Genomic DNA, 16,751 nt, shown 5'->3' with positions numbered 1-16,751 from the left:
ACAAATTACATTTTTACTTTAGCCTAATTTCATTAATGGTGTAAAAGTTAACGTAACGTATGGAAATGGAATCCATCGCATACAAAATATATAAAAAAGAAGACAATTTAATAATGAAGACTTTTTAGGGAAAAAGGGGCATAACTATGGAAGTGACAACATTTATTTTCACCATTTCATTCAACAGATAGTGAAAATAGGGATTAGAAAATAATTTTTAAAAATCCTTTAAATTCTGAAGTATAAAATGATGAAATAATAGACAAAACTTGAGACAAATATATATGATCTGATACAATCTACATTAGATATTTCTTTTCTCTCTCCCCCCCCCCCCCCACCCTCTCTCTCTCTCTCCCAATGAAAACAATACACCTTCTGTGGATTCGTTTAAATATCAGATGGGGAAATGCATTTTAATGCACTCTGAAATTGGCCTTCAGAAGCATTTGCGGTGATATCTTGATGGTAATTAAATGTCTCCTTCAAGGTTGTCACTTTTCATTGTAATTTTTATTAGATAATTCAAGCAGCGTAAAGAATGATGCTTTTCCTTCATTCAAGGAATTCTATTTTTTACATTTATTTTTCACAATTTACATTTCATTTTCTCATTTTATACCATAAGCAAGAGTATGTTCCATAATGTACATGAACGTAGGGTCAATTTAACGATTCAGGCTACTGACAAATAAGTTGAAAATACAAGGATTTCAATAATTTCGTTTAAACCCCACACTCTCACAAATTCAAATGCCGACATAATGACCTTGTTTAAAAATACACTGTATCATTTAATCAAATGTTGAAGGGCGTCTTCCTTCGAATTGTTAGGTTATTATCATTTCACTGAAATTCTGCGGATTTTTGCCGTTTACCTGAACATTTTTCAGAACAGTTTTACTGCCATTTTTTTCCTCAATGAAATCTGGAAATGGTCGTTCTTTTTCAGTTATCATGGAAGAAAGCTATGATATTATTGTTGTCTTTTTCACTAATGATTTTTAATACGAAATAACATGCAATTATCTTTTCTGAAATGTGTATCAGCAGAGGAAGTATTTATAATTTTATCTCAAAGCGTCAAAAATATATACCGGCATGCAAATTTGATAAAACCTATGGACACCTTATAACACAGGAACGTGTATATTCCTATCTTATCATTGACCTAGTCTTATTGTGATGCAATCCTTCCACTGGTCTTAATAAACTCAGGGCAATCGGCCTACACGTAAGTTCAAACAAACGATACTGAACATTAACATATATATATATTTTTAAAGATATTATTTACTTAATAATATGAGCATAAAATTAATATGAACATGTTGTTCGATTCAACTTATGAAGACTTTTTTTCAGATATACAATGTGGACGAAATCCGTAATAATCTTTGTGCTGGTCGGTTCCTGTTTCTCACACCCAAGTCCAACCAAGAGATATGACGGGTAAAACACAGTTAGTACAATACATCGACAACTAAGTCCCATTTGATTTCAGTGTAAAATATGTTAAGTTTACCTTGTATTCAAAATTGGTGTAATCTTGGCAGATAACAGGAGGGAAGACCAAAAATGTAGTACTATCTTCGTTCGGTGAGGGTTAAAAAAATAACATTTCATAAATCAACATCTTGTACTCTAGTATACATGTACAGGGTGTTTCAGCAAACATGTCAGTACTGACTTTGCGGCATCAATAAAAAGTTAGAAAGTATAATGTAAGGGAATTTTTGCCAAAAAAGAATACATGTATATCCAAACAATTTTAAAATATCTCATGCACTAGTATCGGTGATTTTGGAGATTTTTTTTGTTTACACACTTATATATAGTGTAGTTCAGAAATATCCATAGATCCATTTTTGGAGGGAAAATCCTGATCTAACCCTTTGAAGATGTGTTTAAAGCTTCAATAACAAAATTAATGACATTATTTAAAAACTTAAATTCACTATCATATTGTCAGAAAATATAGAAAACAGTTATAATTTTGTAAATATTTAATATAGATATCAAAAGTCTGAACTTGTTTGTTGAAACGCCGTCCTCTCATTGTTTGAAATTACTAAAACCAAATACAGTAATATAATTATTTTTAAAAAAAGTTTTCATTGATAAGAATGAAATAAATGTGTGTAACAATATTGACACTGATAACAGAATTACATACATAGCATTTTTTTTTTTCAATTTCAGCCATAGTGTCCTACAGATATTGCCCAAAACAATTGGCGATGTTCACGAGTTGATGTCACTGGCTCAGAAATACCACGTGAGTGATATTAACCAATCAGAAACGCTGAACATGTTAAAATATATCCATCTTACAAGTTAACTTGCATTGGAGTTGCAATATTCAGCAGGATAAGAACTTTTCTTCAGAGATTGGTCATTTTCAAAACAATTACAATATTCAAATATGAAATACAAATTTTTGAACTCGATAAAATCACACTGCAATGCACGTATTTGTTTTACAGCTGGACATCTGGAAATCCCCCAGGTTCCTGAACGAGACGTTTGACGTCCGCGTGAACCCTGAACAAATCGCCAACTTCGTTCATGACGTTGAGTCACTTGGTCTCAAAGCTAACCAATGGATCAGTGATCTCCAAAAGTAGGTAAACTGCAACAATTTTGATGAGCTTCGAAAGAACTTTTTTCAAGTCTTTTTAGAATCTTATTCATCGAAAGATGTCAGGTTCGAATTCTTGTCAGTTTAGATTAACAGTTCTGCCTGTTCATGGAAGCAAAATAATTGTTTTATATCCATGTAATGTGTGGTTCTATTTAGTACAAATCTCTGCCATCCTTGGAATTTCAGTAAGGCGTTGCATTATCGGCACTACGTAATTGACATCTCTCAGATGGCGAAAGATTCTCATTGGCTAAGAAATCAATAACATCAGGAACTTTATGTTGTTGACAAAGATGAGATGACTTAAGCCCCATCTCTTTGTCGTACGATACGCTGTTATTGGATAATCCCTTCACTCGTTGATATTCTCTCGAATTTCTATTCGATGTATATTTCAACAGTGAATGAAAGCTGTGTAAATTTCAGACGCTAATTATGTAACGTCGAGAATACATGTACCACGCCTCACTGAAAGTCCAAGGTTAACAGAGAATTGTACTACCGGTAAGCTATTTTATGAGGTTTAACATGAAATACTTTGATTTTCTGTTAAAACCATTTGTATTACAGATTGATAGACGAGGCTGAGCCTTCTCGTTCCCGTAGAGCTACCTCGTTCAGTGTTGGTTCTTTCAATGACCATGCCTCGGTACGTATTGCTCAATGGACTGTCCACTCAGAGAAACCAGAAATTGAAAATTGAAAATTTAATTTATTTTTTTTATATATATATATAGATAAATTCTTACCTGGATTCACTGGCCTCTAATTCTCGTGTGTCTGTACATTCCATGGGGCAAACATATGAGGGGAGAACAATTAAATACGTAAAGGTGAGTATAATGAAAATTTGTATTTTACATTGAGTTATACCTCTTACTACAGACACAATTGAAAAAAAAAGATTTAAATATTTAGTCACACACTGGTTTAATTCCTTTAGCAACTTTATAAATTTTGAAATGCAGTAAAGTACTCATGAGTTAGTGTTATGTTCATTTCTGAAAAAAATAAAGTACTGTGGTTTCATCTATTTTCGTGGATTTTGTAAAACAGACGTTTTCGAGGATACATAATTTCGTGGACGAAAGCATTGTCTGTACAAATTAATAACACATTTCTCAATTCATTGCACATTTAATTTCGTGGAACTGCTCAACAACGAATTCCTCGAAGACTGGTGCTCAACGAATATTGATGAAACCACAGTATTTCAATTAATCACATTGAATCCAGTCTCCGATTTTATTTTTCGTAGATAAGCAATAACGTTGGTTCCAGCAAAAAGGCTATCTATGTAGATGGAGGTATACACGCACGTGAATGGCTGGCCGTCTCCACAGTCCTGTACATGATTGATCAGGTGATTTGAAGTGACTACATTTCTATATCGTAGATGATCACCGTTAACCCAATTTCAACCCAATTTCCCTAAAAAAGAATCTACGTAGTTTTGAATACTTGCTTTCAAATACAAAAGCAATAGAGTTCACGGTATGAATTTGTTTATCAATTTTATGTGAATTCATGAAAAATTTTTATGGTTTACAGATGGCAAACAATCCAACACACGACCGAACCATCGATACTTTGCTACAAAAGTTTGATTTCTACTTCGCCCCTGTGGTGAACCCCGACGGCTACGAGTACAGTCGAACACACGTAAGATGTAAATAAATCTAATCGAACACACGTAAGATGGAAATAAATCTAATCGAACACACGTAAGATGTAAATAAATCTAATCGAACACACGTGAGATGGAAATAAATCTAATCGAACACATGTAAGATGGAAATAAATCTGATCAAACACACGTAAGATGGAAATAATTCTAATCGAAAACATGTAAGATTTAGTGAATAAATCTTTAATCAAACAAACGATGAAAACAGACGGCCAGTGATGTCGGAGACACAAAAAATGTTAACAAATATAATCGAACTCTATTATTGTGTGATCCTAATTTTATATTTCTTCTGTGTAGAGTCTCAGTTTATTTGAATTACGAAATGTTCTGTACTAAAATATCAATCTGCTTAATTAATATATATATATATATATATATATATATATATATATATATATATATATATATATATATATATATATATATATATATATATATATATATATATACATATAGACTCGTTCGGCTTCAACAGAATATAACGGATTGAAATAAATGAGATTTCTTTTCGCTATTTATAGGACAGGATGTGGAGAAAGAACAGAAGACCAATTGGCCATGGATGTGATGGGGTGGATCTCAACCGAAACTTTGCTTACCACTGGAACCCAGGTAACGGCGATTCTGACTCCAAAATATCACTTTATTTCATCAAATTCTACTGTATGTAGATTACCTTGAAACTTTATTTTACTAAAGCCCCCACATGGGGCATGTTAGTAAAATCACAGTTTAACATGAACTCGTTCGGAGAAAATACTAGTACATGTACTAGTAAGAAATAGTAAGCAAGTTATCGTCCTTACAACAATAAGTTAAACCAAATGGTTTGATATGATACAGGAAATATTGACATTACATTAAATGACTTCATTGAAGTGTTAGTGACAATTAGATAGTTAGGGTAAATGTATTCATGCACCTTCTCTCCATATATTTCGCAGTATTGGGAACCTCTCAGTGAAACATTTAGTACCTTAAAGCAATATGAGCTGTAGCTTTGAAAATTTTATTTTGCTGGTAAAATGTGCTATTATGATTAATTTGTATGCAATTTAAGCCCTTATGACCAATAAGCCCAAAATAAAGTTTAAAAATGTTTCAGAAGAAATATTTCTGTACAACCGAATATACAGTTTTATATAAGAAATCATTATTGTACAGGACGACAATAATTCAATTTTGCTTCAATCAAAGCTAATAAAAAAATTCAAACATGAACAACCGAAGTTGATAAATGATTTTTTTTTCTGTCATTAAATTAGTTAATTACAAATTTGAAATAACATTTTCCGATGTCAAACATGCAGCTCATATTGCTTTAAGGTTCATAAACCCTCTGCTCACTTACATAAAATGTTGCTTGAAAATTAATATGTTTCCAAAAGAAATGTTTTTAATAGGTAAAATACAAACACTTATAGCATAGCTTGCGGGACAAAATTGGACAAAAAAAAAAACACTCCAACTTGGCAAATGTATAAACGAATAATAGACATTTATGTCATTAAGAGTTATCTCTCTTATCAGAGTATCAATGGACCTTAAACAGGTGTAAACGTGTGTAATAACCCATCTTTATTTCCCAGACAATGGAGGGAGCCACAATCCCTGTGAAGAAGTTCACTCAGGCACTCACGCTTCCTCGGAAATAGAAACCAGGAATCTGGAAAAGTTCCTCTGCGGACACGGGAATCTCCTGGCGTACCTTAACGTACATACATACGGACAATACTGGATCTACCCCTGGGGCTATACCCCCGTCCTACCAGCCGACTACCGCGATCTGGTTAGTATTTTATAACAGATCATATTTCAATAATTCAGATATTCTTAGTCTTATCCACCTTCTTATTCATTTAAGCAACAAAAGACTGCTCTGAAAATATTGCAATGTGAAATTAATTTACATGGTCATCATTTGTTCATGTTTCAAGGATCACCTTGGACGAACTGCAGCTTCAGCTATCCGTCATACTCACGGAAAATCATTCACTGTAGGCGAGGACACTCGGGTCTTATGTAAGTGATCACAGGAATCTTCTTTCTAACCTAACCTTCCCAAATGAAATTCTATCAATAAATTTTCTTTGTTGGCACCTTATATTAAAAATAAATCGAATCTTTCTAAGATAACATCAATCTAAATCATACCATTCACTTCCTTTCTCATTTTACTGTGATGATGCAGAAACTGTCCTTTTTTTAGACGCCGCGGCTGGTGGGGCAGACGACTACGCTAAGGGCGCCTGTGGCGTCAAGTATTCCTACACGGTGGAGCTCCGGGACACCGGCCTCCACGGCTTTGTGGCGCCTTCGTCCTACATCATCCCAGCCGGAGAAGAAACATTCGCTGGATTTAAAGCTTTTGCAGCAGAACTTATTCGTCACGAACATTTATAATACATTAAACGAGTATATTTCCTAGCGTTTATGGTTTTTATTAAACATTACAAGTATGCTTTGGATAAAGATTGAGATTGAGGTCATTTGAAAAAGGCAATTACTAGTACATGTATTACCTTTATTTCAATACGTAAATATTTACGTCTGTATAAGGGCTACATACCGCCGAATGTCTCCAGAAGTCGATTCGAACCCTCAATTTCTCATTACGCCACAAGGGTTACTCATAGAGGAACTTAAAAACTTGATACGCAGAATTTATCATGTTTTGTGATAAATATAATGTTTTATCCAATTCTTTGCGGATTTCTTTATCGCTCCAAGAATGGGTGAAATAAAGTTTATCCGAAAGATTTTTATTGACAGAGGTCACAATGTTGGACAACGTAAATGATCATTATAGATAATAAAATGTATATAAATTGATAGGTTTACCGTTATCATAAGAATGCATGTGACATCCTGCATTGTTTGTTGTTGTGTCTGGGTAGATAAAAGAAAATTTCAGACTGACCAAGATGAAGCTTGTTTTGTTAAGCTTCTTTCTGGAAGGTAGGTCACAATTTTTTTTTTAATTTGCATCTTGAATCAAAATTGAAATACTAGGTACACATTATGAAGACTATCCCCTTTATCTCCTTTAGCTGTCATTGTGTCTGGGATTTACGTGGACTATGGAAATCCGTACAAGCAGGGTCTTCTAAGGGTCGGACAACTCACACTCAGCGAGACGGGAGACGGTAGTCCACTGCATACTGTTGGTACAGAATATTGTGAAAATATAAATATCGCAAAAGAAGAAGATATTAACAATAGTTTTGTTGCTTTTGGGTATTATTATATCCCGGTGATCTTGAGATAAAAGATACCACAGAGTCTGACACATCTGTTTCATATGTGGATATTTTACTTGAAAAAGACGTTAATGGTAAACTAACAACAGAGCTGTATGATAAACGTGATGACTTTTAACTTTTCTATCGTCAACTTTCCTTACTTATGCATTAATATACCTTCATCACCTGCATACGGAGTTTATATTATCTCGGTTGATTCGATACGCAAGAGCATGCTCCGTATGAACAATTTCCACCCCTGTCAACGCGCGATCGGCAACGCGGATAGTTAAATTCAACTACATGAGGAAGATGAGGTTAAATAAAACATTATTTTGTCCTATTTCCTCGCAATTTTCCTTCAACATTTCTGACTTTTTAAATGCCACTAGACATGTTTAACACCATAAAAGTCCTCTAAGCATTAAAAATCGCCATATATTATGTTAAAGTTAAGTTTTCCTTGAACATGACTGCCCTAACGTGACACATGAAGCTCGTTTAAGTGGTATTTCTTACCTTATTACGTATACCCGACAGTCCAAAAGGCACATTTGAATTGTAAATAGGTAAATAATAAATTTTAAATCCGATTTGAAGTTCTTCATCAAACAGAAAGCGTTGAAATAACGGTTTGAAGTGAACACATGCAAAACGTTTTGGCGATCGGCAACGACTCTATATGCGATCGTACAACAAAGAAAATATGATAAACATGCGATCGTGCAACTTGAAATTTATAAAATACTTTTAATGAAATAAAGTAATAGATAGCTATGTGGTATGGGTGGAAAGTCTGTCGAAATAGAACAAGATACCGAGCATTTGATTTTCGAGAGGGAAAGAGCGAATTTATCTTGTATATTAGTTGAATAATGTCCGTATTTTAAGAGAACAAAATTTAAAACTCCATGGAACCTTAAATTATTGATATTATTTGATTATTGTTTAAAACAGACACCTATAAAGTGTTATAGGACCGAATTTTAGCAATATAGAAAAAAGGTTTTATTGTCTATGATATGGCAGTTCAATTACAGGAGTTGGCATACATATCAAAAACTGAATTTTTTTCAGAAAATAAAAAAAAAGATATGTATTAATATATAAAAATAACGATCAAAGGAATTTGCATGCCTAGCAACTTTACCGAATATTTTCAGTAAAAATGTTTTGTACACGCACACGTTAATATAACAGCATTATATGTATTACAGTGTATTTTCTAGTTTACTGAAAACTGTTATCATTATTAGTATTATTTTTTTTAAAAATTAATTGCCAATTTTAATATCATGCACGCACATGTACAATGTAGAATCGGGGGTGGGGTGGGGTGAAAACTTTACTTTCATAGACGTCGGAAGCAAATTGAAGGGGGGAGGCTAATTTGAAGTTGGGGGGGGGGGGCTAAACCAATAGACTGGTTGTCCCCCTTTTGCAGTATGTAGTCAAATCCGGGTAAGGCAGCTGGTAATTTTTGGATAAATTTGTTTGTTCAAGAACTTGAATCATAACACCCCCTCCCGCCATCCCACACAACACATTTCCGAAATTGAATCTTGAGTTTAGAAAATGTTCCTTTACTTACACTTTGTATGATAAACCATCTAAGATATTTAGGTTTTTTTGGGGGGGTGGGGATGGGGGGTGACACTGTTATGAAAATTGAGGTAAAAAATCTACTTTACATATTTGTTAGCCATCAAACTCTTTTTCAGTTGTATCTCTTTAATCTACGCAGTTAATTTCAATTTTCTATATAAATGTAGGAAAAATTTAAGATTTAAAGTGGTATAACAATGACTGATTGATTGCCTAATTTGAATGTAAAATATCTATTGTATATCAAAATAAACTTTTTGACAACAAGATTCTCTGAATTGTGCTATTCTTATTTCGTGTGTTGTACGATCGCTATTTCTATGTTGTACGATCGCTTCATAAAAAGATACATGTCGTTGACGATCGCCTCGCGGTTGTCAAATTTTCCAGTTAAAATTTGTTTAAAGATATTGTATGTAGTTTTAATTTTAAAATCTTTTAGTTCATACTTCCAAGAACCGTTACATAACAAAAGCAGCAAATGTTCTTAGGTAATAACAACAATAAACTATTTCAAAGCATGAAAATTTGATATTTTGAACATTGTCGATTTGATCGGTAGCATTTGCACAGAAACTGTGAACCAAATTTACTCTCGGTAAATCCTAAACTGTAGATAATTATCTAAATTAAATGTCTTTTAATTTTATTTTCAGCTGGTTACACTCCAGCACATACAAAACTATTTAAATTTACCCCCTACAATACTTTCTTCTTCAATGTTTTGATCCGCGTTGCCGATCGCATCCGCGTTGCCGATCGCGCGTTGACAGGGGTGATTTCTAAAACGATGTAAATGATTGACAAACAAGTTGATGAAACAAGAATATCAGTTTAAAGTCATCATTTCGTTAGTTCTTTTGTCGATACAATGACCTTGCCAGCAAATGCAAGTTATCATCGAGTCATGCAAATGCTGACTGACGTTTTTCATACTAATTATTAGTCCATTATTTAATTATTAGTCCATTATTTACACACTGAATTGACGGATTTTTTCTGTTATTTCCCGATCATGACAAGGGCTACACGGCGGGTGTGACCGGTAGGCAAGGGGTGCTCACTCCTCCATTGCACCTATCCTATCTCCGAGGTTTTGGAGGGCCGTGTTTGCTCCGCTCCTATTTTGTAGTGTTTATTGGACTATTGAGCTTTATAATTAATACTGTTTGATATCTCCATATACATGTATTTCATTATACCTTTCTGTTCACTCGACATTTGCAAATTCTTTGTACAACAGTTTTTATTTATTTTGGCATGTTCCAGCGTTTTTCCCCCTGGAGGTCGGTGACTATCCGGTGGTTTACTTTCTGGGCGGCCTAAACACCTACGTGTTGGCGGAGTATTACTCCACAGTCCTGACTTCTATTGCGTCACACGGCTTCTTCGTGTTTGGAGTGGATTACCAGTTTCCTGTATATGATGATAGATACATACCCCAGAAACTAAATTACGGGAAGCAGGATATTGATAAATTTTTCAGGCAGTTGACATGGGTAAGAAACTGATACGTGTTTATTACTTATATTTTGTGTATGTAGATGAGTGCAATTATATTTTTACAAAGATCAGTTTCACACCCAAATGGGCCTTAATTTGAATTCAAATTAAATTAATTTGAATAAAATAATTTATGATAAAAAAAATTTCAGCTGGAGACGCATTTCAGAAATAAAACACTTTCCACACCGAAGTTCAACTTAACAGGGTTGCTTTGTCATTCGTCAGGATGTGACGTCAGCATGAAGATGATCAAAGAAAAAAGCGCATTATTCACAGTACGTTATTTCTCGAGATTTTTGGTACATGACCAAATGTTTTGAAAGAACGTCAATAATAATCCTTGAGACCAACAAAAAACATCTTTTTTCTTTACAATTAGGAAGCCATGAGGTGAGTATTGAAAAAGAGTACTGCACATGATCGATACCTTTTTTTTCTTTTACGGTAATGACTGATAGTGCAGTGATCTTCGAGGACAGATCGTTGAAACTATTGACACAAAAGCATTTAAGGATAAACCTTCAAGCAGGAAAGGAAACGTATTAGTTATTTTACCATTATTGACCATGAATAATGTAGAGCTGATATACAGAAAGGAAATCGATATAATAATCCCCTTGGATTTGGTAGTTTTTGAAAATTCGGGTGAATTAACTCTTGATAATAAAGATTACCTAGATTAATCATCAATGAAAAAAATAAATCTTTGTTTAAACTTTTAGAGCGCATGATGTACAAAATTATTTTTTAATTGATTATTGAACAGCCCATTGACAAACTTTTTCAGACATCACTTCTGCTTCTTTGGATATTGAACGCATAGGGGCTTGTCTTCCGGATTATTAAATGTAAAATAAATTTTAACGGACCTCTAAAAACCAGATGTGGGATCAGGTGTGAAAGAGGAGCAAACATCCCCTGTTAATTTTAACCAGTTATGTAAAATAAACAGAATTTTACTTTTAGTCCACCATTTTCCTGGAGCCCTTTACTACGGAAGTGGAAACCCCAATCAAGAACGGCCTACCCGCCCTGATGTACGGAACCCAGCTCTCGGAGGAGGGTGTTAAATGCGCCATACCTGGATTTGATTACAACAAGCTGTACGATATCTGGTCATGTCCACGTGTGGTAATGAATGTGGCGGTACGTAAAATGAGGGTCCATGTTCTCATCTTTTAAGGCTAAAATTCTCACATAGCAACGGCTGATATTTAAAAAAAATCTGTTGTGCTTTGTATACCTGTGATTGTGGTATTATTGTTCACATTCAAATCTGTAGTTTACTGACCAATTTCTCATTCCAATGTCTTTTTTACACCCTCCGCTCATGGGAGGGTATATAATGATATGGATGTCTCTTTGTTTGTACGTCCGTCCGTCTATATTGGGGTAACCATCTCTTATCCGCAACTCCTCTTATTCAAATGAATGAAAATTAATGAGACTTACTCAGAATCTTTTTAGCACAGTACCATTTTACACCTATTTTACTTTTTGATCCGACACATACATGTATTTAGGGTTTCCCGTAAATGTGGACATTCTTTCTATAATATTGAAGGGTACCCATATGTTTTCCACAACTTCTCCTATACCATGGAATAAAATTTATTCGTACTTTAACAGATCATTGCAAAATGCAATTTTGACTTCCTAAAATTCGGGTCTCCCAAAGCAAAATATGGACTTGTAATCATGTATGTTGGGTGGTTCTGCGCTCCTGTTGTCTTACTTTGGGATGTAGTACAAACGAGAGGTACTGTGAGCAATGAGCTCACTAAATGATACCCCCGCCTCCTATATGAATATAATGGGAGTGCCCTTGTTTTGCAATAGGAAACCCAAAATATGTGTCGGATCGAACAGTAAAATACAAGGTGCGCAATGACAATATGTAATAATGATTCTGTGAAAGTTTCATTAAATTCCATTCAGTGGTATGAGAGGAGTTGCGGATAAGAGATGGGTACCCCAAAACGTAACAGACGAACATACCGATTACTATATACCCTTCCCACTTTTCAAGCGGGGGTATAACAAAGAATGCCTCTAGATTTGTGTTATCACGATTTTAACAACAACCAAAGAAAATATGCTTATTAAGTAATTTTTTTTAAGGGAAAAAATACATTGTTTTAAAACATTTATTTTGTTTTTCCAGAATTTTGGTCATTGTGATATTCTGGACCCAGTACCTTGGAAGCGTAGGTATCTTTTAATGAATTACTACTATCGTTTCGTATTTAGTTACATATGTACATGTATTCGGAATATTTGCTTAGCATAATGCATGTAGTTACTAATTTTGATAATTAATCTCACAAAAAAAAACTCATTTTGTTTTTATGATATAATTCAGGGTTGTGTTTTTCAAGTTATTTAAAAGGTTTTACTAAGTCAAAATATTTATTGGAACAGGGCTCTACATGTATAACCAAAATTATTTTTCTCAAATTTTCTGCAAATCCCTCAATTTAAAAACTCAATACATTGTTTATTGCTCTGCCAAATCGATTTATTTTTTTTTTAAAATATTGCCATTCATCACTATCCAAAAATAAAAACCATATATTTATATTTCACATTGAACAATATTGATGTGTTCGTGTCTTCACAATTTTTTGGTATTTAAAATTTTCAAAATGGCTGTCGATAATATGAGAACAAGAAGTTAAAAGGTTAAGATACGAACAGGGATCGATCGCAAAAAAGTCTTTACACAATACAAATATGCGAAAGGGGCATAAAAAGGACCCCTGAATTCCAGAGATGGTATCAGGTGTGTTAAGGAGAAAGCATCCTATGTTGATCTGTCACACCCGCCTGAGCCCTACGAATTAATTAATTACGCAGACAATTCTAGTATTAAAACACAAGGCCTTACATATATTATTAAACAAAACAGCGAAAATACCACCCAGCTATATATATAGGTTATATTTTATAACAAAGTCATTAAAACGACCATAGAGTTACAAAATGCTGACTTCAAAAAGATTGTTGAAATCTTTGTACCATCAATTTATCTGTCACCAGCCTGTCTAGATTTAGAAATTGATCGTACTCATGCATGTTCTTTACTACTGGATAAGTTGGAAGTAATGACCATGAAATACGATGTGGAGATAACGAACAGTATTCGGGCCCAAAAGTCCATTAAATAATAGAAATTAGGAGCGAAGCAAACACGGACCCATAAAACATCATAAGTGGGGATCAGGTACCATTGAGGACTGAGTATTCCCTGCCAGCTGATCACGATCGCCGTGTTCTCCTTCTCGTGATCAGAAAATAACGGAAAATCTGTCGACAATTCAATGTGTAAATAATGGTCTAACAGTTACATGTAGTATGAAAAATTTCAGTCAACATTTGACACAATGATAGATCGTATTTTCCAAAAAGTGCAAGAAATGATGACTATACGAGACTGCTGATATTCTGGTTTCATCAACTTGTTTGTAAATAACTTTCCTCCTAGAAGAAGAAATTGCTGCATGTTACACGTAGAGCATTCTCTTGCTAATCAGCCGAGAGATATTAACCCCGCATTCAGGCGATAAGGACACGCTGCTGCACAAGCAAGGGAAGTTGACGATTGCAAAGTAAAAATCATCACGTTTATCATAGATCTTGGTAGTTAGATTACCATTAACGTTCTTATCTAGCAAAATATCCTAATATGAAACAGGTGTGTCAGACTTCGTATTATCCTTTATTTCAAGCCAACCGGACACTACGTGTCGGCATAAGAATGGAAACAACCATTGTCAATTGACAACAAATAATCGATATATCTTAATATCGAATTGAAGGTCACAACAATTGTTTTCATATGTAGAAATTCTTGAATAAATTCGATCTTCTTCATAGGAATATAAAAAACAATATGGCTCTAAAAATACTAAACAGATGTAGCAAATTTTATGGTGTAAATTTCACTTGGACATATCGGGACGATTTATGAAGGGAAATAACAATTAGTAATTGATAAAACGATTTGTCGAAAATATTTGAATAGGAATATTTAACAGTCGACTAGTAAAGGAGAACAATAAGTGCCCATTGGAATGACAACAATTGGTGGGAAACTATGTCATCGAACACTGTTCCATTTACTTTATACCAGATTCTAATTTTTTAAACTGTTGAACTTGGTCCACTCTGAATGCATGCGTATATTATAATAATACACAATGACAATAAAATATCTATGACATCTCTTTACAGGAAATAAATCAAAGTACTCAGAAGTACAGAGAGCCGGGCTCATTTACAGAGTAGAATGGATTTCTTACATGAATCACGTTTATATTCTGATAAAAAAATTATTTTAAAACTATCAATATAAATGATAAGACACTGACAGTGAGTTTTTCAATCCTAATACCACGGTCCAATTTTGTCAGAATCAGAATTAATCTGGTACCGCAGCTGAATGTAAACAAACAGGCCAGTCTGGTTCCCTCTCCTGCTTTACCTCGTATGTGTAGAGAACTACGGTAACACTGATTATCAAAAATCCTTACGCTAATGAACTATGTTCTTTGACTTATGAAGATTTCAAAGTCATTACTACTAATGTTTATTTTATATAGATAAAACTTCGTTTTATTTTTGTTGCTTTATTTAGCGTTTGTATTATCTCAAAAGCGGTTGAGAGTAAGAACTATATTTTTGCACGTAACTTTAAAATGGCGACTATGGGGTCAACATCCTGCCTTGAACAGGATCACATAAGCCTGCAATTGCTCTTTGAGCAATAAGCCCGGCTAAAAAGTAAGCAAGGTACTTTGATCTGTACACGGATTATAATAATTGTAGTGTGTATTTTATGTTTATTTATTTTATTGCAGTATGTCACACCACTCACTTCTGTAAGACGACAAACGAGACATTCTTACCGGAGTATCGTCAGTTCGTACAAGGAGTGACGTCAGCATTCTTTGTGTACACCCTACAGGGTCTAAAGAAAGACGTGTCTTACGTAACAGCCCAAAATCTCATTCCATTAAAACTGCTTGAACTAAAATCCGAGATTACATGTTGAAATAAGGAAAGGATAGCATACATGTAAATTAAAAAAAAATATTTTCCTTATAAATTTTTTAGAAGGTTGCCTTTTCTGACGTATTTCATCATCAACGACAGAGGTTTTGTTCTTTTATATTGATTTTCTAGATTGCTGATCGAATGAGGACGATCCGCTGCTTTTGTTTTGTTTTGTTCTGTTTTTGGTCGTTGTTGATACAGTGGCTTAAAAAATTAAATTGATTGCTACCTGATTGTTTTAATTACTTTTGTTGCTCTAATCGAATATTTTTACTTAATTGTAATAATGTTTCATGCTGATATTTTTTTATCGCCAATAAAGAAATAAGAAATAAACTCTATAAATCTTTATTTTGTCTTATTATTTTTTTGTTTTATTTTATTACGCATGTCAAACAAAGTTAAAGGTTTAAAATATGTTACGACTCGATAAAAAGAATGACTTGGTAATTTGCTGTGTGTTAAGAAATGTAGATGTCAATACATGAAGAAATGTCGATCAATATTGATTAATTAAAAATGAACATTGAATAAGTAAGGTGTTTATGTAAATTTGCTAATGGATTTCTCTGGATCAGTGTTTGTCTTTTTTCTACAAGATAATTATCACCTGAATGCCAGTACACATGACAGGATAACAACAGTATCTGATAATCCGGATCGTATTATCAACCTGACAGAAAAATAATAATACCTGATTATAAGGGTCTTTATTATCACAGTTGACGGCATAACAGTATCTGATTATCCGATCTTTATTATCACACCTGATCTGGTATTACGAAGTCTATATTATGTCCGACTGCTCCATGTACAGCACCAGATAAAATCACATGTCTTCATTGTTCCCCGTCAATTGATAAGTAATTAATTCTCTAACCAATATCCGTGTGTTGTCAGAAGTAAAGCTTCGGAAAAGTTAATAATAAATGAATAATAATCATTTTAAATAATTTATCCCCAGTCCTCTAATATAAATAAGAAGAACGTTGAGTATACTGTAATATGT

The 16,751-nt window shown here is 33.8% G+C and overlaps 2 protein-coding genes across 2 annotated transcripts; both read left to right on the top strand.

Annotated features, from left to right (window-relative positions):
* Positions 1 to 1,110: 1,110 nt before the first annotated feature.
* LOC134244284 (carboxypeptidase B-like) lies at positions 1,111 to 6,762 on the top strand. The gene is made up of 12 exons (XM_062726544.1): positions 1,111 to 1,234; positions 1,366 to 1,452; positions 2,203 to 2,278; positions 2,487 to 2,623; positions 3,215 to 3,293; positions 3,382 to 3,477; positions 3,903 to 4,007; positions 4,196 to 4,306; positions 4,856 to 4,946; positions 5,924 to 6,123; positions 6,272 to 6,356; positions 6,544 to 6,762. The coding sequence occupies exons 2-12, from the start codon at positions 1,373 to 1,375 to the stop codon at positions 6,735 to 6,737; spliced, it is 1,254 nt and encodes a 417-aa protein (XP_062582528.1). The 5' UTR covers positions 1,111 to 1,234; positions 1,366 to 1,372; the 3' UTR covers positions 6,738 to 6,762.
* A 334-nt stretch (positions 6,763 to 7,096) lies between these two features.
* LOC134244286 (uncharacterized) lies at positions 7,097 to 15,767 on the top strand. The gene is made up of 7 exons (XM_062726545.1): positions 7,097 to 7,292; positions 7,385 to 7,501; positions 10,451 to 10,680; positions 10,837 to 10,962; positions 11,654 to 11,833; positions 12,852 to 12,894; positions 15,547 to 15,767. Exons 1-7 carry the CDS (start codon positions 7,259 to 7,261, stop codon positions 15,738 to 15,740), a joined length of 924 nt encoding a protein of 307 aa, XP_062582529.1. The 5' UTR covers positions 7,097 to 7,258; the 3' UTR covers positions 15,741 to 15,767.
* Positions 15,768 to 16,751: the final 984 nt, after the last annotated feature.

The sequence above is a fragment of the Saccostrea cucullata genome, unplaced genomic scaffold (genome assembly GCF_032062105.1).
Source record: "Saccostrea cucullata isolate Sc308-1 unplaced genomic scaffold, CSIRO_AGI_Scuc_v1 ctg277, whole genome shotgun sequence".
Taxonomy (NCBI): domain Eukaryota; kingdom Metazoa; phylum Mollusca; class Bivalvia; order Ostreida; family Ostreidae; genus Saccostrea; species Saccostrea cuccullata.
Note: the sequence above shows the minus strand (reverse complement) of the source record. Positions and strands in the feature narration are given on the sequence as shown.

Excerpts from the sequence above, each read along its gene's own strand:
- LOC134244284 (XM_062726544.1), top strand. The coding sequence starts at position 1,373 with ATGTGGACGAAATCCGTAATAATCTTTGTGCTGGTCGGTTCCTGTTTC. Across the intron at positions 2,279-2,486 it reads CACTGGCTCAGAAATACCAC|CTGGACATCTGGAAATCCCC; the intron begins GTGAGTGATATT and ends TTTGTTTTACAG. Across the intron at positions 6,357-6,543 it reads CGAGGACACTCGGGTCTTAT|ACGCCGCGGCTGGTGGGGCA; the intron begins GTAAGTGATCAC and ends TCCTTTTTTTAG.
- LOC134244286 (XM_062726545.1), top strand. The coding sequence starts at position 7,259 with ATGAAGCTTGTTTTGTTAAGCTTCTTTCTGGAAG. Across the intron at positions 7,502-10,450 it reads TAGTCCACTGCATACTGTTG|CGTTTTTCCCCCTGGAGGTC; the intron begins GTACAGAATATT and ends GGCATGTTCCAG. Across the intron at positions 11,834-12,851 it reads GTGTGGTAATGAATGTGGCG|AATTTTGGTCATTGTGATAT; the intron begins GTACGTAAAATG and ends TTGTTTTTCCAG.